The sequence below is a fragment of the Bufo bufo genome, chromosome 8, assembly GCF_905171765.1.
Source record: "Bufo bufo chromosome 8, aBufBuf1.1, whole genome shotgun sequence".
Taxonomy (NCBI): domain Eukaryota; kingdom Metazoa; phylum Chordata; class Amphibia; order Anura; family Bufonidae; genus Bufo; species Bufo bufo.
The window spans coordinates 181,447,585-181,470,825 of NC_053396.1; the positions used below are offsets into that span (position 1 = coordinate 181,447,585).

At 45.9% G+C, this 23,241-nt stretch overlaps 1 protein-coding gene across 1 annotated transcript; it reads right to left on the reverse strand.

Moving 5' to 3' along the window:
• Positions 1 to 2,003: 2,003 nt before the first annotated feature.
• Positions 2,004 to 23,241, reverse strand: SHKBP1 (SH3KBP1 binding protein 1). The gene is made up of 18 exons (XM_040406160.1): positions 23,118 to 23,241; positions 19,704 to 19,757; positions 19,070 to 19,115; positions 18,103 to 18,176; positions 17,928 to 17,986; positions 17,282 to 17,362; positions 12,990 to 13,160; positions 12,563 to 12,653; positions 11,248 to 11,438; positions 11,025 to 11,140; positions 9,707 to 9,794; positions 9,412 to 9,528; positions 6,301 to 6,471; positions 5,869 to 6,024; positions 5,227 to 5,323; positions 4,911 to 5,095; positions 3,655 to 3,790; positions 2,004 to 3,540 (listed from the first exon to the last, which is right to left on the reverse strand). Exons 1-18 carry the CDS (start codon positions 23,177 to 23,179, stop codon positions 2,991 to 2,993), a joined length of 2,445 nt encoding a protein of 814 aa, XP_040262094.1. The 5' UTR covers positions 23,180 to 23,241; the 3' UTR covers positions 2,004 to 2,990.

Below are 23,241 nucleotides of genomic sequence, written 5' to 3' on the forward strand. Positions count from 1 at the left end.
GATGACCTATCCTCAGATCGGTGGAGGTCAGATACTCCCACCAATCAGCTGTTGGAGAAGGAACCCCCCCCCCCCCTTTGTTGCGGCCTTCTCTCAGCTCACCAAGCACAGCACCGTACATTGTATAGCGTCTGTGCTTGGTATTGTGTTCAGCTCCTTTCACTTCTATGGGGCTGAGCGGCGCCTTGTGACTGATGAACGTGACGTCACCGACGTAGGAAAAGCTGAGAGAAGCCCGGCATTCCTGCGAGCGCTCAGCTGACCCGCACCGTTTAGATACTGATTATCTATCCAGAGGATAGCTCATCAGTAGTAAAGTCTCAGAAAATCCCTTTAAGGCCTCACGCACACAACCGTAAGTATTTTGTGCACCGCTAAACATGGATCCGCATAATACAGAAGCAGTCCATGTGCCATCAGCATTTTTTTGTGGACTCCTTGACTTCAACAATGGGCCTGCGGTCTGCATTTAGGGACAGGTATAGGACATGTTCTATTTTCTTTAAGTCAACAGGTCCGCAAAATAAGTGCAGACGGCACATGGACCACTTCTGTATTTTGTGGATCCACAGTTAGCAGAGCGCAAAATGCTTACGTCGTCTGCATGAGGAGTAAATGATATTTACGGAGCCCCTGTCCTGTAATTTTTTCTTGACCAGTCCAAATGTATGACTCATTTATTACATTTTTGCTGCTTTTTAAAAGGTTTTTCCAAATACACCAAGTGACAGCATATCTCTAGGACAAGCTGGTGGGGAGGTGACTGACAGGATCCTCACGATCCAAGGGACCACAGCACTACATCTCCTACAATGTTTGCCCTGCACCCTGGCAATCTCAGATGCAGTTTCTGCAAAAGATACGGCATGCTGCGAAACGTAATTTCTGCTGCAAGTCGTCAGCCTCCAGCCACTACTTTGCGAGGCTCTGTTCTCTAGATAGGTGCAGGTCCCAGCGGTGGGACCCGCACCTATAAGACAATGGTGGCATATGCAAGCGATATGCCCATATTGTCAATGATGAGACAACCCCTTTTAATCCTGTATGTAGCACTTCCTGTTCCTGTATCCAACCAAACCCATGATGCACTTCTCCTTCCTCTGCCACACCTCCAGCACCGCCCAGCTGGTTTATAGCCCCTCCCATCCAGCTAGCTATGCAGACCCTCCCTTATCATTGCTCCGCCCATGGACATTACATCACAGGAAATAAGGCAGAGCTGCATGGACATGGTCATGTGACCACAGCCCAGAACGGAAGATAGGAGCGATAAAAGGAGTAATAAATACATTACAATATTACAGCTATCTTCATAAATGATTACTTTAAAGGATGCCGATACAAAGCAGAATACCCCTTTAAGCGTTTGTCCCTTTTTACATTTGTTTACTCAACTGCATCCAAGACTTGCGTTCCCATTTAAAAAAATTAATTGTTAAGGGAAAGGGAAAACATTTTCGGACACCTTTTCCTTTTTACCTCACATACAGTCAGCGTAGCACCAAACATACATCTAACAACTAAGATCCCTGCTTGCTCATCCATGGGAAGAGTCTGGAGGGGATCCAATAGTTAGAGAAGCAGAGGGTCCGTAACCAGGGTCCAATAAGCTACATCTCATCTCTATGGACAGTGATATAAAGGTGGAGGTGGAGGGGGGGGGGGGGTAGCTTTTATCACTGTTTATCCAATGTTTAAAAGGTCTCATTCATTTCTAATCACGATTTAGATCAGGTCCTCGGATCATCAAATAACAAGCGATTACCATTATGTGTCAGACATTAAAGGGGTTGTTCCATCATAACAACATATCACAGGATAGTTAATTCAAAAGGACAGGCAACAATTATCTGATCAGTGGGAGACGGACTGCCGAGTCCCCCATGGATCATGACAACGGAGGTCTGTCGGACATTAAAGGGGGTGCTATGCAGATGCAGTGCAGGAAACTAAACAGTGTATGAAGCAGAAGGCTTTGTACATGGTGTAGTTTTCGGTGGCAGAGTACTGCAGTTCAGCCCCCATTCACTTAAATGAGAGTTGAGCTGCCGTCCCCCGGGGCGGCCACTACAAAATGCACAGAGTTACCTGCTTCTAGCTCCATACACTGTATAGTTTCCGGCCCTGGCAGCTGCCTGAAACAGCTGAACGGCAGAGAACCCACCGATCAGATATGGATGACCTATCCTGAGGACAGGTCATTAATACCTATGGCCCGGAGAACCCCTTTAAACATGTATACACAAGGTGAAAACAAGAGCCTCTGTGTTATTCTTTAATAACCGTCTACGCTGCACTATATATGCAAACTAAATTTCTGGAGGGCAAACAACAGAGGTATTGCTCGGTAAACCCAAAACGCCCCATTTCCAAAGTACAATCCTTCCCACAGGGTAAGTTTACAGAGATAGTGGCATGACATGAACAATGACCATCTATAGACATGATAGGTTAGAATACTAGTTACATATAGCAATATATAATATGTGCTAGACAACGCCGACAGATGACAGAGCACAGTATAACGATTTCCCTGTTTGTGTTCACAGTGATTGCTTCAAATGTTGTCCATATCCTATTATACCTGGTTAGAAGCACATTATGACATTATTCATTGACCCTGTATTATCAGTTACGCTGGTACAATGCCCAGAGTCAGAAGCGCACTCGGGAAAGGCACCATTGAGTAACACCACTGTTGTAATAAGGCACACAGCAGAATCCAAAGGTGTGAATTGGGACTTCATTTCATATTGCTGTTGCTTCTGCTTTTAGAAAATTATAGTAAAATGAGTGAAGTAAAATAAACTGAACAGGTTATGGATCCATAATAAATAGGAGAATATGTGGAATAGGCAATCCCCAGTCAATACTGAGCTCAGCAGCCGGCAATGAATATACATAATACTTTCAATATGCTCTAGAAGAGTAAACGTTTGCCAACTTGAACGGCACTCTTTCACTGCGGCTTCTCAGTAGCGCTGCAATGGTTAAAAGGAAGTCTCATTCAATCTGGGCTTTGGTGGGAGTTTGGGAGGTGATGGCGAAGGTGTAGGAATGTCGAATACTGCTGCAGAGGATTGAGAAGAAGGAGATGGGGCAATGCAAAGAGGCGGTGGCTGCTGAGGGGCCGGTGAGGCGGGTCGTCTCAATGACGCAGAGCTCCGTGATGGCTTGGCTCTGTTGGCAGTCACATCGATGCTAGATCGGCGGGAGTCAGACTGGTGGGACTCCGTGAAACGGGCAAGCTCTTGACAACGCTCCACAAAATTACCACTGATATGGGGAGACGGTGGGTTAGAGCCTTGGGCATCAACTTTCAGCTGGTTGATCTGAGCTTTACTGGGTTTTGCGCTTGAACGAGGCAGTGTGTCTGACCGATGCAATGAGTTGAAGCTGCCTGATAGGTGTGGCTGCAAACTGCAGAGGGAGGCCCAAGCCTCGGACGGGCGATTAGTTGCAGGCTGCAGACGAAGTGAAGAAGACATAACGAGCCTGGAGAATCGATCACGTGTGCCGTCACTCAGCTGGGACTGCAAGCTGCAGGAAAGGACCATAAACAGAAAGAGATAAAAAAAAAAAAAAAAAGACACTAATGATGCCAAAAAGGCTATTGTGCTAGTAAGACACGTTACAGTATCCGGCCAAACATACCTGGATATTGATGCACGAGGGTTCACAGTGTGAGAGAAGGATGAGGCGGGGCTCATTTCAGGAGTACGAGTCAGAGCCAGGTCACACTGCTCCAGCTGTTCCAGCAGCTCCTCCTGGCTAAGACCACCCTGCTCTGCTGTAAGTTTGAGGGAAGAGAATGGAAAACAAAACTCAAGTAACGTTACAAGACGGTGGCCTTCTGCATATAATACAAGCGCAATCTAGAAGTATTAATTTTGAGCTTTAGCAACAGATGCTCCCAAATCACAGAAGGGGGTCACAAAAATGCCCCTTGAATTCTCATCACCCTCCCAATCATGGGGAGTGAAGAGGTGGGAAGTTAGTTTAGCTCACAGGTCCTATTAATTAGTCTATTGACCAGCATGAATCATCATCTGAGGACTTGTGCTTGATACTCTCCAGGCATCATTAAAAGGGGTTATCCAAAGTCAAACATGCCCGGGCCCCTCACACAGATTATACTTGCCTGCTCTGCGGCTCCTGTGTCAGTCCTGATCTCCGCACGGCCGCTGCTGCAACTAGCGAGTAACGCTGGGGAGGCTCATCCCAGTCGCACCCTGCTATGGGCCGCTTCCCCCGTCACTGGATGTTTTGATCCGCACGACAGGGAGATGTAGCAGCGGCCGTGAAGGGATCCAGAGGGACGCGAGTACCGGGGTAAGTATAATCTATATGAGGGGCCCGGGCCTTGGGGGGCATGTTTTAGACTTTGGATAACCCCTTTAAGATATATGTCTCTCCATGTCTGAGGTCAGATTACACAGGAAATCATTTGGAGAGACAATTAAATGAAGGGTCCTTCCACAATCATTTCTCTTTAACTCCTTTCTGACATCCACCGACCATGTACAGCAGATATTGGGTCTTTAAAGAGGTCACCCGCTCATGAGCTAAGCCGGCACCATTGCTGTCAGGTGCCTTCTGTTTTACACAGCAGACACTTGGTGGCTGTGTCTGTGATCGGTGACAACATTGCTCACTGACTTTTTACCCCCAAAATGTTGTTGTAATTTATGACCACGGCATCTGCACAGTTAGTTATCAGGAGAGTCTAAGTTGTCAGAAAAGACAAGGATTAAAGACTGCAGTTGACCAAGGAATCTATATATCACATGCACAACACGAATAGGGGAGTGCAATTTAATATTACACTGCAATCCTACATATGAAGCGCCCCTTTCCCTATTTTTCTTCTATATTTGATCATTCACCAAAAAGGATCAGAAAGCTTATACCTCTAGTGTCTCCCTTATTCACCACCTCCATAGCAGTGGTAAGATCCCACATCTGGAGGCAACCACTTGCATGTCCAGTGAAGAGGTAGCGTCGTGGACGGGAGCCTATGCGGCTAGATCCTTCACACTCATGAACGGTGAAGGAAGTAATAGAGCTACCATCCACAGAGCGCACCTCGCAGATCCTATAGAAAAAAAGATCATTATTCAAGAAGAAATAAAAAAATAAATAGATCAAACAGATCTGCAAATGCCCTAGAAAATATACATAACCCAGGAAACAGCACTGAAATAGAAACTATTGAAATAAAATTACCTCTTTCCAGTGGAAGACAGACGGACATAGACAATGTTAGAATCTGGAACGACGCGCTGAATAAACACCTGCTGGTCATCTCGTTCTCCGAATGGGCCTGAAAGATCAAGACATGAGATAATGAGGCTAAATAGCATGAACCAGTGAATGAAAAGTACTCTGGACCAAAATTACCCTCTTTAGGGTCAGTAATGTCTTAGTTGACTAAAATAATTATTAATTTTTTTTAGATTTACAAGGTGAACTCCCCATAGAACATTTCTACAAACTTCCACAAGTAAAATAAGTGATCCTACCAGCGCGTCAGAATCTCTACAACTACAGACAGTGCGATCCTTCAAATGATGAAAGAAGTTTATTGGATGACTTTCTTTTTAGCTGTCACAACTAGTACAGTATATAGTGGGCACTGGGGCCTCACAGCGCTGGAGTCCTAGGTTTGAATCCGATCAGGGACAACATCTGCATGGAGTTTGTATGTTCTCTCCATGTCTGCGTGGGTTTCCCCCAGGTACTCCGGTTTCAAACTTAGATTGTGAGCTCCACTGTGGACAGCAAGTGATGATAATGTCTGTGAAGCGCTGCGGAATATGTCAGCGCTATATGCGAGTATAGCAATAAATCATGGAGTATAAGAGTTACCAATGTCATTTCCCGCACTGCAGCCTGCATGCCCATCAATATCTTCTAGAGAAAGGATTTTGAAAGACGCCAAAGGTGTGGATCCAGGCTGGGTGGAAATCATACCACGGAAGCGAGTGACAGTCCACGTGCGCACATGATTATTATCTGCACAAACTGAGTGGGACAAAAAGTACTGAGGGTTACAGCTGCAATAATTGGTCTTATATAAAGTATAATCTACTCTAGTATACTGTGAAAACTAACATCTATAGCATGCCCCTTAGCAGATGGAAATACTGTGTGTTTCACTATTTGTAGTTTATGGGTGAAGGGTGCCTAATAGTCTGCATTATAAATCACATTGGAAAGCATCTGAAAAGTAATCTTCATTAGGCTCATAAGGGGTTCTAGGTGCATTCATGCAAACAAAAAATAATAATATTTTATTACCTGATATGAGGTGTCGTTCTGACAGCATGATTTTAGTGAGTGGGCTACGGTGGACAGTAAAGGTCTGGAACAACTGAGGTCCAGACCCAACAGTCTCCGGGTGCTGAACTATAACTCTGACAACTCCAGAACTTGTGCCATATGCAATCTCAATCCAATTACCACTATCACCTGTAAAAGGAAAGTAATGCGCATTTTCAGTCTGAAATGAGGTGAGCTATGGACAACTTTGACATGGCAAACATTCATTTTCACATGCCCCGATATGCAGTATGCAACCTGTTCAGACTTCTCACGTGGCTGTGACCCTCCCAGTGATGCATGCTCGATGTGAGGGATGTCTGTCCAGCATGCTGCTACATACACTAGTTCTCAGCAGCGCTTCATTCCTGGGCTGATTTCCCTTTCTACATTTGATGATTGCTCTTCTCTCCAGGGCTGTGGAGTCAGGAGTGGTTATAAAATGGACCGACTCCGACTCCAAAAATATATAATAAATTGGTACACTTAGTTCAATGCAGTATGTGCTGAATATATTTTCATAAGAATTTGGGAAAATGATAAAATGTCCTATAAATGTCTGTTCTATTCCTAATTTAAGGATCTAGGCTTTTAGTTGAGATAATTGTGTGCTGCCCTTTATGTAGATGCTCAGTAGTGAAGCTCCTCCGCACTGGGGTGGAATGGCTGCACTTATCTCAGCCAGATTAAAGAGGTTCTCTCACTAGTCACAAAGATTAGCTTTCAACATAAAGGGACAGTTAAAAGACAACATTTTCTAAAATACATTGGTCAGTAGATTTTACTTTAGTCATGAACTATAGAGTCTAGACCAGGGGTGCACAACCTGTTGCCCGCATGTGTCCCCCAGAGCCAAGGTTTGCGGCCCCCATCCTCCTGGACAGAAACACAGCTGATCACGCAATCAGCTGTGTTTCTGCCCGCAGCGCTGCATCAAGGAGCATTACAGCTCCTGCTCCCACACTGTAGCAGGAGCAGGACGGGTCCCCGGCTGTCGGAGACAGCGGGGGGAGCCGAGGAAAAGGCAGAAGCAGTGTATCAGCGCTTCTGCCTTCTCCTCACACAGGTGAGAGGCGCTCTGTGCAGGGGCAGAGGACTGCAGAGCCTCACCAGCTGGAAATAGTGCAAAAAAGTCTGTGTCCCCAAAGGTGTTTTATGGACCTTTTGGGGACAAGTTATGTGGCAAATATATATATTAAAAGTAAAAAAAAATAAAGAAAATACAAGTAAAAGAAAACTATAAGAAGGAAAAATTGTTCAAATATATTTTAAAAATAAATAATAGTGATGATAAAAAAAAAGTCAAAAATACTAAATAAAAATCCAAAAAAAAGGAAAATGTGCAAAATAAAAATGTCAGTGTCCCCCCAGTGCGGAGGCACGGACAGAAACACCACAGAAGCACTCCGTGGTGCTTCCGTTCCTCATTCAAGTGAATTGGTCTGCATCCGTGATGCGGAGTGCACACGGGCCAGTGCCAGTGTGTTGCTGACCCTCCGTATGCGGGACGCAATACGGCCACACAACGTTCGTGTGCAAGAGGCCTAAGTTAATATATGCTGATAACTGCTGGAGACCAACCCACAGCCTGTGGAGACAGAGCGAGTGCAAACTGCCAATGCTGAGAAAACCCCTTTAAGACAAGTACTTCTTAGTATATATCTAAACTTTCAATAAACTGCGCATAAATCCATCGTCCGCTGCATGTTCTCTCTGTATGCTTTATGTTTTAGTTTGATTTTCCTCTGAGCTCATGTTTGGAGAGGTGAGCTGCTCTGATGGCTTCTATATGCTATAAGGGTGAAAACTGTTTTCTAACATCTCAAATTCAGAAATACAGAAACACACAGGTGAAAAAGTACTATAGGTGTAGAAGCCATTGCCAAGCCTTTGTTATCTAGCACTGCTAGTAGCTTCACTTTCTAGACTGTGAAGCAGCAGGATGTAAAACACCTAGGGCCTTATGTATGAAAACTGTCTAGATGTAGAAGTTTCTTGGTTGCCTATAGCAACCAATCAGAGCTCCCCTTTCATTTCATAGAGTGCTCTGGAGAAATGAAAGGGAAGCTCTGATTGGTTGCTATGGGCAACAAAGAAAGTCTTAGGCCGAGTTCACACGAACGTGTGTGATCCATGGCCGTATTGCGGCCCGCAATACACGGCCACAGTTCCGTGTGCATTCCGCATCACGGATGCGGACCCAATGTGTCCGCAAATCCGGAATTGCGGAACGGCCGCACGGAACGGGACCCCTCGGAAGCACTACGGAGTGCTTCCGTGGGGTTGCGTCCCGTACTTCCGTTCCGCAAAAAGATAGGACATGTCCTATCTTTTTGCGGAACGGGCGGATCGCGGACCCATTAAAGTGAATGGGTCCGCGATCCGATGCGGCTGACCTACGGCCGGCGATCGTGCATTGCGGCCCGCAATTTGCGGGCCGCAGCACGGGCACAGGTCACACACGTTCGTGTGAACTTGGCCTTAGACCTAGACAGCAGATGCCATTGCTGCTTCAATGAAACGGAGAGAGACACTGTTATTAGATAATAAAATTATTTTGGCAGCTGTTTATATGGACAGTCATCGTATATTGCTAGATGATCAACAGATAACTAAAGGAAAAGAATCTCTGACTGAGGTAGCAATTAGGATGAGTGGGCTACAGGACTGCCAAGAGCAAGAGGAATAGGGTCTTGATGGTGCTACCGCCACCATATCTTCAGCCTCATCAGGTGAGGAGTTTAACTTTGAAAAGTTTTTGGATAACATGGAGCAGGCAATGCGCTGCCGCACGGAAAAAGATTCCGCTCCCATAGCAAACAGATTGACCGTATTTCAGCAAAAAAATTTCACTTGTTCTCAAAGAACCTTAGAACCGAATTGACTTTGGATGTTTCATCCGAAGTCGATTCGCTCATCCCTAATTATAAGTGAAAATTACTTAAAAACTTGCTTAATTTTGCATTTAGGAAGCAAATCAATAACAAACAAAATCCATGAAAAGGTGTCCATCGCCTTTAAAAAATAAATATCAATAAATGACAATTTAAAATAAATAAAATAAATTAAAAAAAACATCCAATCTCTTACTTGTCTTTGGTGTGAGATAGACACTGAGAGCAGTGATGGCGTCCTCTGAGGGATCACGGTAAAGCTCTGTAACAAGAAGATCATTGTCCTTCATCCGCAATGGAAACTTCTGCACATCTGCAAATATAAAGAGAATTGCATAAAGATCAATAAAAGATAAATAAACTAGTTAGTAAATACATATTATAGTATAGTCACTTTCACCAGATAATGTACATATAAAAGACTGGATTTGATTGACAGAAGACAAACCTACCAGTCCACTATAGACAAGCAAAACAAATCAGACATTTACCTACATAGTAGATGGACCCGTTATTGCACCCAAGCAGAAGGAAGGATCCAGCAGTGTCATAGCTGTTTATGGGTACCACATCCTGGATCTGTCACAAAATGAAGAGTGTTAGTAGAGTCAGCGACTGATTTAATCATAAAAAATGTAAACAACTGAAATTTTGGATTAAAGCGGTTGTCTCACATCAGGAAATGGCATTTATCATGTAGAGATAGTTAATACCAGGCACTTACTAATGTATTGCGATTGTCCATATTGCTTCCTTTGCTGGCTGGATTCATTTTTCTATCACATTATACATAGTTTGTTTCCAGGGGTTACAACCACCCTGTAATCCAGCAGAGGTGGTCGTGCTTGCACATTATAAAACTGTGGGAGCACACATAGGCATGGACACGCAGCAGCTCCTTTCCCGGCCACCCTGTATCAGCGCTGCAGCGGTGGCCATAATCTTTGGATACAAGCAGTGTATAATGCAAAGGAAAAATGAATCCAGCCAGCAAAGGAGGCAATATGGACAATCAAAATATATTATTAAGTGCCTTGTATTAAAGGGGTTATCCGGTAATTAAGATTAATGAGATTGATAAGAATATCCCCCGGATAGATCATACATGTCAGATTGGTGGGGTGCTGCTAATACCAAGCACTTTTCTTGGCAGATTATGGTTATAGACACATGGCTGTAGATTTTAGTATCTATGCTGAGAAGACGACTATGCCCGAATAGTCTTCTACAGGGCACTGCCAGTTTCAACATATACACTTCTTGCACAATGGCAGATATAGGAAGTGTCTTCAATATCACACTTCCTGTATCTACAAAACTAAAAAAAAATATATGTGGAAATCATTCTTACGAGTTTTTACATTGATTAACATGATCAAATCACCTCTTTGAACAATTATAAGCATGTTCCTCTCTTACCGTCTATGGCCAGCTATATATCTGAAGTCAAAACAATTCACATTAAATTGAAGATAACTGAAGATGTGGGTCCCACGAACAGATAATCACTTAATATATGTGAGAGATGGACTTTGTTTCTCTCTATATATAATGTGAACATTCTGTAGTACACATTTTTGTCCACTAGACGTCATGTCTGCTATATATGTGAATGTATTTTTAAATAAACAGGGGTCTTGCTCAGGGGGGGATGAGGCAGTGCTTTCCCATGAAACCACCTAATGTGTCTGGTCTCATTATGAAAGCTGTATGGCATGCACATACTTATACTTCTAATTGATTTGGCACCACACAAAGAAGAAGGAAATCGTATGAATTGCGATGACATATACAATGCAGAAAGCTCACCTGCCAGTGTTTGGTCACGGCGTTCCACACTCCTATTTTGCCAGTGTGGCTGGTGGCTATTAGCTGATTTCCCACAAAAAACAAGGCTTCCACTGGAACCCCAAGACTAAAGACCCCTGAAACAGACACAATTAATGAATGAATACAGCGGAGTGGGAAACATCTGTTAAGAGGAATCTCTCAATATCGCCTCAGATATTTCAGTCTGTTTTATCTGCCTTACCTATTTCACTTCCCGAGCCGTCACCATTGATCGCCCACAAGATAATCTCACTACAGGATGCGACAGCGAGCATTTTATCATTGTCTCCCAGGGACCCTCCAATGGTTTTGGCATTAAGAGCCACCCGTTCAATCACCCAGTCCAGACAAGGGCTAGTGAAAATCAGCTGCCATCCGGACGTCTCTTTCATTCTAGAAAAGCAGAATCATGAGCCAAAAGTGATTATAATGTATATGACATTAAGTTTAAAAAAAAAAAAAAAAAAAAAAAAAAAAAAAATTGGTTGACGCCTGCATTAAAAAATGGCATCTAGCAGGTACCTCCCTCTAACTGTCCTTCAATGGTAAAGGGTCACTGACACTTAGTACAGCTTCTGACGCAAGGTTTGTGTCTCCAGCCCACCACACACACTCCTTCAGCTACATACAGGTCATAATATTGCCAGGACGGGTGCAGCACTCAGTGGAGCGCTGCCGTCACTGTTTCAGCAACTAACGGGCCTAGGTGCAAAGACTTTTCACATATGTCTGAGATGTGGGAGTGTAAAGGAGTCTGCAGCAAGGTGTGGGACTCTAAGTTCCCCACATACAATTCAGCCACCATTCATTGGTATTATGAGTAAGGGGGCGTGACCCCCAAAACGTCACGCATTAACTCGTCCCCATGCTGTCTAGCGGCTTGTCCTCTGAACAAAAAGTGCCTGTGAGCCATATATGTCTTTTATCAAGAAGAATAAAGCTACAAATATATTGAAGATACTTCTGAAGCGTGAGTAACTTTTTTCTCATACGCTTGATCATACTACCAATGAATGGTGGCTGAATTGTATGTGAGAAACTGCAAGTATAGAGTCAAAGTGAGACTTGTTTGTCAGCCTATTATTTGCACACAGGGGAGCGCTTTGATTGAATATAAGTGAGACTCTAAGGCTGGGTTCACACTTGAGCGTTTTACAGCGCGTTCAAACGCGCTGTAAAACGCTCAACACATGAAAACCAATGCTTCCCTATGGCCCTGGTTCTCACTTGAGCGGTTTACAGCGCTGAAAAACGCGCTGTAAAACGCCCTACGCTCAAACAAGTACTTGAGCTTCTTTGGGGCGTTTTGACGCGCGTTTGTGGCCATAGGACATTGCAGTCAATCACACAAACGCGCGTCAAACGTGCGTTTACTATTGCAAAAAACGCTCGTCAAAAACGCGCGTCAAAAACGCGCATATCAAAGACGCTCAGGTCTGAACCCAGCCTAAGTTCCCACAATAGTGTAAAAATACTGCATTATACTTCTTTGCAGACACTTCCTCCAATGACAATACCTGTAACAGACTATAAACTGAGCAAAAGCCACAGCAATCCAGTTATGATGTCCACAGATAATTCGAACCATGCCAGGGTCACCAGTCGGCCCTTAAAAAAAAAAAAAAAAAAAAAAAAGAAGTATAGATGCGTAAGTTCAATGTCAAATATCAAGCATATTTTGAGGTTTGTATGTTCTCCCCATGATATGAAAAACAGGACAGAAGATTTATATGACATTAATGAGGAGTCTAATGTATTAAATTTGTGCAATGTGCTATTTTCAGCAAGCGATCGGATGAAAACCATCCCTATAATATACGTGAATGCCATCTTGTGCACTTCACCCAATATTTGTGCAGACCCATCCATTGACTGGGTATAGCTGCATGTTCGCAAGAAACATGCCTAAATATTTCTATTAAAAATGTACATTATAAAACAAACCTCCATTTCCGTAGCTCCTCTCTTCTAACAAGCGTCCGAGAATGCCAGCACCTCCCAAATTAGGGGGCATAGTGTTGCTCCTCCGAACAGGTGCACGCTCATTCCCAGCACTTCTAGAGCTGACCTGCAGTCCAGAAACGCTGTGCCGATTCCTCCTCTTGGCCGGAAAGACTGAAATGGAAAACATCTTTTGACGGAAATCAGGACGAATTTAATTAGCAACTCCGTGCTAAATGGTTTAAGCACTAATGACACTAAAGTCTGTATTACACAGGCTGATTGAGCAAGCGATTGTCGGGAGGGAAACGTTCCCTCCCGGCAATTGCCTGCTCGCTAGTGGAGGAGACCGCTGCTATTACATGGGGAGGAGCGATCGTTATGCCATCACTCGTCCCCATGCTGTCTAGCAGCTTGCCGGCGGCAGATTGTAATTAGAGACAGTAAGATCTGCCGCCGGCAAACCATTTTTAAGCGTGTTTAAAAATAACAATTGCCCGATGAACGAGCTCGAGTTGCTCGTTCATTGGGCAATCGGCAGCAGTATTAGGGCTCATGCACACTATGTATTTTGCGGTCCACAAAAAATACGGATGACGTCCGTGTGAACTCCGTATTTTGCAGAACGGAACAGCTGGCTCCTGATAGAACAGTACCATCCTTGTTCGTAATGCGGACAATAATAGGACATGTTCTATTTTTTTTGCGGAACGGAAACACGGAAACGCAATGCACATGGAATAACTTCCGCTTTTTTTTGTGGATCCATTGAAATGAATGGTTCCATATACGGTCCGCTAAAAAAACAAAATGGACACGGAAAAAATATACGTTCGTGTGCATGAGCCCTTACACTGCAAAATGATTGCTCGTTAGCGATCATCTGCAAAAATTCAGCAGGTGTAAAACAGGCTTTACATTTTTAAGTCCAGTGAATGTGTGCACCCTGAGACCAAAGACCTAATGGCTAAAGATTTACGTTAATTGGTAGGCTTAACCAAATGCAAGTGAATGCTGGTGAAGAGCAATACCAGACACAACCTGTGGACAGATGTGGTGCTGTTTCTGGAGGAATAAAAACAAGACCCTTTCATCTAATCCTGGACAACCCCTTTAACGTGTACTTCCAATTACATAGGAAGATGATTACAGTGCAATGCCTCATTCACACGTCAGTGATTTTGAGCAAAAACCCGGGGCGGCTCTAAATACAGAACAGGTGCAGACCTTTCCCTTCTACCTTATGTCTGTGGAGGCTCCAGTCCTGGTTTTGGCTCAAAATCACTGATGGAAATCACTGACCAAAACACTGACGTGTGAATAAGGCCTCATGCACACGACCGTTTTTTTTTTGCGGTCCGCAAAAACGGGTTCCGTAGTTCCGTGTCCGTTTTTTCTTCCGTGGGTCTTCCTTGATTTTTGGAGGATCCACGGACATGAAGGAAAAAGTCATTTTGGTGTCCGCCTGGCCATGCGGAGCCAAACGGATCCATCCTGACTTACAATGCAAGTCGACACAATATGGTGCAATTGCAAACGGATCCGTCCCCCATTGACTTTCAATGTAAAGTCAGGAGTCCCTATTATACCATCAGATCGGAGTTTTCTCCAATCCGATGGTATATTTGAACTTGAAGCGTCCCCATCACCATGGGAACGCCTCTATGTTAGAATATACCATCGGATTTGAGTTAGATCGTGAAACTCAGATCCGACAGTATATTCTAACACAGAGGCGTTCCCATAGTGATGGGGACGCTTCAAGTTAGAAAATACTGAGAACTCTGTAATAACTGCCCCCTGCTGCCTGGCAGCACCCGATCTCTTACAGGGGGCTGTGATCCGCACAATTAACCCCTCAGGTGCCGCACCGGAGGGGTTAATTGTGCTTATCATAGCCCCCTGTAAGAGATCAGGTGCTGCCAGGCAGGAGAGGGCAGACCCCTCCCTCCCCAGTTTTAAATTCATTGGTGGCCAGTGCGGACCCCCCTTCCTCCCTCCCCTGTATTATATTCATTGGTGGCCAGTGCGGCCTCCCCTCTCCCCCCCCCCCTAATTAAAATCACCCCCCAATCATTGGTGGCCAGTGCGGCCTCCCCTCTCCCCCCCTCCTAATTAAAATCACCTTCCCCCATCATTGGTGGCAGCGGAGAGTTCCGATCGGAGTCCCAGTTTAATCGCTGGGGCTCCGATCGGTTACCATGGCAGCCAAGACGCTACTGCAGTCCTGGCTGCCATGGTTACTTAGCAATAGAAGAATTATACTTACCTGCGATGTCTGTGACCGGCCGGGCGCTCCTCCTACTGGTAAGTGACAGGTCTGTGCGGTGCATTGCTTATAGCACAGACCCGTCACTTACCAGTAGGAGGAGCGCCCGGCCGGTCAGACATCGCAGGTAAGTATAATGCTTCTATTGCTAAGTAACCATGGCAGCCAGGACTGCAGTAGCATCTTGGCTGCCATGGTAACCGATCGGAGCCCCAGTGATTAAACTGGGACTCCGATCGGGAACTCTCCGCTGCCACCAATGATGGGGGAAGGTGATTTTAATTAGATGGGGGGGGGGGGGGGGGGGGGAGGCCGCACTGGCCACCAATGATTGGGGAAGGTGATTGTAATTAGGGGGAAGGGGGGGGGGAGAGAGGGGAGGCCGCACTGGCCACCAATGAATATAATACAGGGAGGGAGGGAGGGGGCCCGCACTGGCCACCAATGAATATAATACAGGGGAGGGAGGGAGGGGGGGGCCGCACTGGCCACCAATGAATTTAAAACTGGGGAGGGAGGGAGGGGGGGGCCGCACTGGCCACCAATGAATTTAAAACTGGGGAGGGAGGGGTTAATTGACCTGAGGGGTTAATTGTGCGGATCACAGCCCCCTGTAAGAGATCGGGTGCTGCCAGGCAGCAGGGGGCAGTCATGTACACAGTTCGTAGTATATTCTAACTTGAAGCGTCCCCATCACTATGGGAACGCCTCTGTGTTAGAATATACTGTCGGATCTAAGTTTTCACAAAGTGAAAACTCAGATCTAAAAAGCTTTTATGCAGACGGATCAGCGGATCAGTCTGTGTGAAAGTAGCCTACGGACACGGATGAGGGACGCGGATGCCAATCTTGTGTGCCTCCGTGTTTTTTCACGGACCCATTGACTTGAATGATCCGTGAACCGTTGTCCGTCAAAAAAATAGGACAGGTCATATTTTTTTGACTGACAGGAAACACGGACGCGGATGTACAACGGTGCATTTTCCGAGTTTTCAACTGACCCATTGAAAGTCAATTGGTCCGCAGAAAGTCACGGAAAACGGAACGGACACGGATGTTCTGTGTCTGTTTTTTTTTCTGTGTGTCTTCCTTGATTTTTGGAGGATCACCAGACATGAAAAGTGAAAAAAAAATCTAAGTCAAGTTTGCCTTGAAAATGATAGGAAAAAAACGGACACGGATCACGGACGCGGATGACAATCTTGTGTGCCTCCGTGTTTTTTCACGGACCCATTGACTTGAATGGGTTCGCGAACCGTTGTCCGTGAAATAGAATAGTACAGGTCATATTTTTTTCACGGACTGGAAACACGGACGCGGATGACAAACGGTGCATTTTCTGAGTTTTCAACGGACCCATTGAAAAAGTCAATGGGTCCGCAGAAAATCACGGAAAACGGAACAACGGACACGGAACCCAACAACGGTCCTGTGCATGAGGCCTGAGGCTTAAGAGCGTATACAATAACAGTATTTCTAAAAACACTGCACAGATTTTGCCTGTATCTATCTACTAGGTACAAGTGTCATGCTCCGTCTCATAGGCTTCTGTCTCCAGTATTGACGCAAGCGTTGTAGGATGCAATGTGATTCTCCAGCGATGTCTCCCGTACAGGAGCCTAGAAGACAGAGCAGGACACACTCTCTCACAGAAGCCGGCCCATAACGCTATTGAGAAGCAAAAAGTGTTCTGCAATGTATAGAGAATCCTAAGGCCTCTTTCACACGGGCGTCGCGTGTAAGGGCCGGATAGGATGCGGGTGCGTCGCGGGAAAATCGTCTGATTTTGCCTGCGAGTGGGGTGAGTTTTGTATGCGATTGCGTTGCGTTCTTCAATTTTTTCCCCACGCACGCCCCGTTCAATTCTATAGGGCTGCGTTGCGTGAAAATCACCGCTCATGTGCACAGCCCTAATGGAGTGAATAAGTCCAGATTCAGTGAGGTTGCAATGCGTTCAACCTCGTGCATTGCACCCGCGCGGAATTCTCACCCGTGTGAAAGGGGCCTAAGGGTCACAATCTCTTACCTGGAGGGGGGAGGTATCCATTGAATAGTACACTCCCGCATGAGGAGCGTTCCAAGTCCTCACACAGCTGTAGGCGTCTCACTGGGAAAAAAAAGGGATACAATTAATTAAAGAGGGCCTGGCACCACTCTGGACAAACCGGTTTTATCAAATAAATCGATTTTTAATGTAATAACTGAAAGAAAAATAATGACCTGATAGTTGGTCAAGGGTATATTTAATAACTACAGAGACAGTTTTTTTTACCTTTTATTTTAAATGTAACTTTTATTACAAAAACAGGGTCTCTGTGGCGTTATACTATTGATCTTTATTACCCATGTAATAACGATTCTGGAGCATCTGTTCATATAATGCTATGTCGTTCCATTCCTTAGTTATTGCTACTAGAAATTTATGAATGAATGTGCAACAGTCTGACCCTGGCAGCACCGATTGGCATCAGGCAGGCAGCCCTCCCAGATGATAACACTCAGTTGCAGATTCACAGAGGAACAGAACAACACAGTTATAAGAAAAAGATGCTCCTGAATCATTATTTCATGAAGAATGCATTTGGTTACTAAAACACAGGAGAGGTGATAGATCTTCTTTAAAATGTTGCTAGTGTAATGCAGACCACCGAAGCAGGAAGACGATTTGTTACCTAGTGGGGTGATTCCATAAAATTCTGCTTCGTGTAGGAGAAGGGAACTGTTTACGCCTCTGGAAAACAACAAAATAAACTAAATAAAAAAAAAAAAAAGCACATAAAAAAGGTAGAAATGGACTGGTACAAGTCAGGTAAAAAGAGGCTCTATTCACCCTCTCTATGGACTGACCTGCTATCGAGCTCTTTGGTTCGTAAGAAGTTCAGTATTGGAGCAAACACTGTAGGGTCTCTGTCGATAAAGATCTGTAATAAAAAAACAATACAATACAAGATGGCTATTATCACAAACTCAACATGTGACCACGGCGGCCCGCCACTGGCCACAGCGGAGGCTGCCATTTATACTGACATTTCCACTGCGGCAACAATTGGTTGCAGGATCATGCGTCAAGGACGGCACAGCAACAGCCTAGTACAGTGATGGCAAACCTTGGCACTCCAGCTGTGGTGAAACTACGACTCCCAGCATGCTCCATTTATTTCTACAGAGTTCTGAGAGCAGCCAAGCAAGGGGGCATCATGGGAGTTGTAGTTTCACCACAGATGGAGTGCCAAGGTTAGCCATCACTGGCCTAGTACATAGAGACTAGTATGGGACAACAGACCTTTTGGTGAATCTGAAAGGCAAGTATGTGTGAGTAGCTATTTGTTAAAGGTGTTATCCAGTAATATATATTGATGATATATCCTCAGGATAGGTCATCTATATCAGATTGGTGGGGGCTGACACCCATGACCTCTGTCAATCAGCTGTTAGAGGAGGTCGGACACTCAGAAGGCCGTGGCCTCTTCCTAGGTCACGTGATGGCACTGTACATTGGTCACATGGCCTAGTTGCAGCTCAGCCCCATTGAAGTGAATGGGGCTGCGCTGCAATACCGGGAGCCTGCTGTGCTCGCAGAGCTCCAGTAAGCATGGCGGCTCCCTAAGGCAGCTGATCAGCAGGGGGTGCCGGGACTCGGACCCCCTCCAATGTGATAATGATAAACTATCCTGAGGACAGGTCATCATTATCAATCACTGGATAACCCACTTACTTTTAGTGCTGTGTAGCTTTCTGAAACCCCCATTAATACATGGCTTTTAATATCCACTTTATATTGTAAAATATGTGCATAAATTCCGCCGAAACTCACCGCACCAGTTTCATCTTTTAGGGAAGAAATGCGTCCACTGAGGAGGCTGAAGTAAAACAAAACGAAAAAAATAATATTAGTGCCGGCCAAGGATGCACAAACATTTTTTCTGACATGATACCCCCTCACTGGCTGCTTTCATTGACAGGGCCAAGCAGTGACAAAGCAGTCAGCGAGAAGCTGTCCACAGAAAGGAGTGGAGCTTGGAAGCAACAAGAGCAAAGGTGACGCCTTCATTGCACCAAAGGTCTAATTTGCATATTAGGAAAAAGTATAATAACTCGGGAACGGAACCTTGTATCAACAAGAGAAAAACATCAGGTGAACCACAGCCATGTGTCTATACAAACAGCAGTATTATCTTGATAGGTCTCATTGCCTGTTCAGGCATCTGTTAATACATTTGTTAATATACCTTACCCAGGCTAGTCCCTAATTATACAAACAGCAGGACATAGGAAAATGTATGGTCTAGTATGTAAATACAGCTTCTTAAATTTTATGCCATTTCCCACTAGTGTCCCATTTTTGGTTTATTCTGAACGACCCCTTTAACTCACACTGTACTGAAATTCTGCTTCCGCAAACAGCTACAACATGTACAGCGAAGCAGAGAAAATGTAATATACAATACCTGGAAAAGAAGGAGTCTGAAACCCACGTCAGGGTCTGTCTGGAAGTGCTGAACCTGTGGACGGGAAAGACATTTTACAACGAGGGGAGACATGGTGGTCCCTGATGTGATGTCTAAGGCTATGTTCACACTGCACTTGCAATGTACATTTGACACATGCTCCAAAAAAGCTCTTGGTGAATATGTCAAGCGTTTCCATAGGCCCCCAGTTACCCTATGTAGGTGCAACTGACTATCCTTTAAGTGCAACGTCCTGAGACATAAATCTATTTATGGGAACAACCTGAATAACAATAGGAGGGCGGCTGCCAAATATTCTTGTTTTATGCTCTCCGCACACGGCAAACTCTCAGCAGAGTAAATAAGTGATGGCCAGAAGCACGGCCTGAAGCTGGCCATACATGACATACGTGTGGAGGACCGCCTGACTGTCAGGTGACTGAAGGTCGGAGGCATCGGGCAGCTGCGTACCTAGGTGTTATTTGGTGCTGAAGGGGTTTGCACACATGCTTAAGAAAGGGGGTGAAGCTCCCTCGAAACGTCGCAGGTAGCGTCCGACACCCACCTCTGGACCGGACTCTGGTGTTGTGTTCTGCTGATGACGTGAGGCCACTGGTTGGAAAGCAATGTTGTTTGTGTAAGCGCTCATGCACACCACCGTATCAGTTTTATGGTCCGAAAATGGTGGAACGACAAAACACAGGTCCCAGCTGTGTGTGTATGCCGACAATTTATTTTTCACTCCTGTAGAAACGTCCTATCCTTGTCCACAAAACTGACAAGAATCGGACATGTTCTACCTTTTTTGGGGGCCACAGAACGGGCGCACACCGCATGCTGTCCGCATCTCTTGCAGCCCCACTGAAATGAAAGGGTCCTCGTCCAATCTGCACCGAACATACGGTCGTGTGCTTGAAGCCTAAAAAGAAAGTATGCGTTTAGCGGTGGTGAACGGACACACCGAGGGCGCTATCCAGGATAGTAAACCTGTTCATATACACTGTTGTTAGGTAATTAGCTAACGGGGGTCCATATTTTTTGGGGGAAAGAATGGAAAGTGGTTACAAAGAGTGTCTCGCTCTGGAGTACCTGATCACTGGGGGTGACTATTGTGAAGGCCCTCGTAGTCGGGTAGGGTGCTGCTGGACGGATTTCTGGTGAGCAGACACACATTCACATCACCGAACATTTTTTAATTAGCGCCAATTATAAGCCGGTTCAACGACATTCTTAATTGGTGAAAGATAGAGCCGGCCTTACCCATCATAAACCTGCTAGTCCTGACAGGATCAGAGTTCCCATTTAGGCCTCTTTCACAAGAACGATACGGATTTGCTCAGGGTACGTTCAGGGAAACTCGCACCATTTCGCAAGAAAGTTCAGTCAGTTTTGTCTGCGATTATGTTCAGTTTTTTTAGTGCGTTTTGATGCATTTTTCAAGCGCATGAAAAAAAACAAAACACTGAAGGTTTACAAACAACATCTCCTAGCAACCATCAGTGAAAAACGCATCGCATCCGGATGTAATGCGTTTTTCACTGAAGCCCCATTCACTTCTACAGGACTGCCAGAAATAGCTGAGCGCGCTCATTCAGCTATATTAGAACTCCCATAGAAATGAAATAACCGCCCCATAGACGAAGAGTGCGCTGGAAAGGGGGTGACCTTATGGGACAACTCTTGACCTCTTAAAGGGGTCCTCAGGATCTTAGTTCAATTAAAACTCTCCCAGCGACAGTAAATGTACAGCGGTGATGACCCGTCTATAGTACATCGCTGCTGTAGCCAATCATTGTGCCACATACTGCCAAGGCCTGCGATTGGCGGCATGGTGGCCTGTGGTGCGCAGGACGCAGCCAGGAAGATGATGTCACTGCTGCACGACCAGAGCGCGGCGCTGGAAGAGGCAGGGGAGAAAATAACTGTGCGTCTGATGTATTTTGTTATTTTAGTACCTTTACTGCGTATTAATCGAACGTGGACCCCAGGAACCCTTTTAAACATTGATGGGTTATCCTCAGCACAGTTACAGGGGCAGAGCGCTGTTTTCCCACTCGGTGCCTTATCTGTACGGTCCACAGTGTCTGGTACCGCAGCTCAGTCCCATTCACTGGACTCTTTTGATTGCCGGGGGTCCTGGAAGTCCGACACTTAAAAGCAGGACGTCAATCACTGCGAGGAGGGCGGTTGTCTGGTATTCCAACTAGCCATGAGATCGGTGGGGGTCCTACTGCTGGGACCCCCTCCGATCACGAGAACGGGGGGCCCCGTACCCCCTGAAATGAACCGACATGTGCGTGTCCGTTCCATTCATTTCTATGGGAGCTCCGGAGACATGGCTCACCTATCTCTAGAAATAAATGGAGCGGCCACACGGATACCCGACTGGCTTCTCCGTTCATTTCAGGGGTGTTGCAAGGGGGTATGGGGACCCCATTCTAGTGATCAGTGCAGGTCCCAGCGAGAGGACTCCCAACAATCAGTTCTCTGGATAGGGGATAACAATCTAACCGGAATACCCCTTTAAATAAAACTCGGGCCACAGTGATGTCCTGAATACTGCTGAGACCAGTGATTGGCTGCACAGCAACCTGCCCCCCCCCCCCCTTGAGTCATGTGACCAACTGATGTGATGCAAAGCAGGCAGGTCACCACTGCAGCCAACCACTGGCTGCAGCGGCGTCAAAGCGGATGTTGATGGCGGGGATGGCGGACAACCCCTTTAAGTTTTCCCTGCACAGCGCCGCTCCAGGCCATGTAGATGTGCAGGAAACTATAAAGGGGCACATTCACCATGCTGCAGTTCTCTGCGCAGCCAGGTGGGGGGGGGGGGGGGCGCCACAAAGCACAAACGATAAAAACGCACTACACCGCCGCCTAGGATCGGTTGGGGTCCCAGAGGTCGGATCCTCCCGCGACCATAAAAAGATGGCGTACCCTATAGATAGCCCGTCACTTTATTAGACGGAAATACCCGTTTAGGGCTAGTTCACACGGCGGATTTTATAAAGGAAAACCGGACGGGTTTCTACTGCGTTTTTTCTATCTGAACGCACACAAACCACGAGCGGCCCCCCGCCACAGTTTCCAGTCGTGTCTGTGCTGACGCCATGTCCGCCTGAACTGCTGCGCGGCTCCCACGGAAAACCATGCGATGCAGATCCTGCGCCAAATTCCACCAGCAAAAGACTGTGTGAACAGAGCCTTACCACAGCCATGACGTCAAAAGGGTGGGGGGCATCACGTGACAAATACAAGCAGCCATGACGTAAGAAGGAGGCACTGGTAACATACCTCTCCCCATACCTCAGCACCAGTGCCGCTACTGGTCCACCCTCATTACACCCATTATACCGACAGCCACGCATTTCCCCTCCCAGCACCGCTCATATTACCCCCCCTAAAGTCACTCACCTCTTCCCCCCAACATTGAGGTGTATGACGTCCCCGCTGCGGCCTCCCGGCGCCGCCGCCATGCCTCCCTCTCTCACCGTCCCCCTCACACAGGAGCCGCCATATTTCCGGCAACACCAGACAG

What these genes read in the sequence shown, in the direction of transcription:
- SHKBP1 (XM_040406160.1), bottom strand. Translation starts at nt 23,179, where the DNA reads ATGGCGGCGGCGCCGGGAGGCCGCAGCGGGGACGTCATACACCTCAAT. An exon ending in TAAAAGATGAAACTGGTGCG is followed by an intron (nt 18,177 to 19,069) that starts GTGAGTTTCGGC and finishes TTTTTATTACAG; the next exon opens with ATCTTTATCGACAGAGACCC. An exon ending in GAGGAGCTACGGAAATGGAG is followed by an intron (nt 12,654 to 12,989) that starts GTTTGTTTTATA and finishes TTTTTTTTTAAG; the next exon opens with GGCCGACTGGTGACCCTGGC.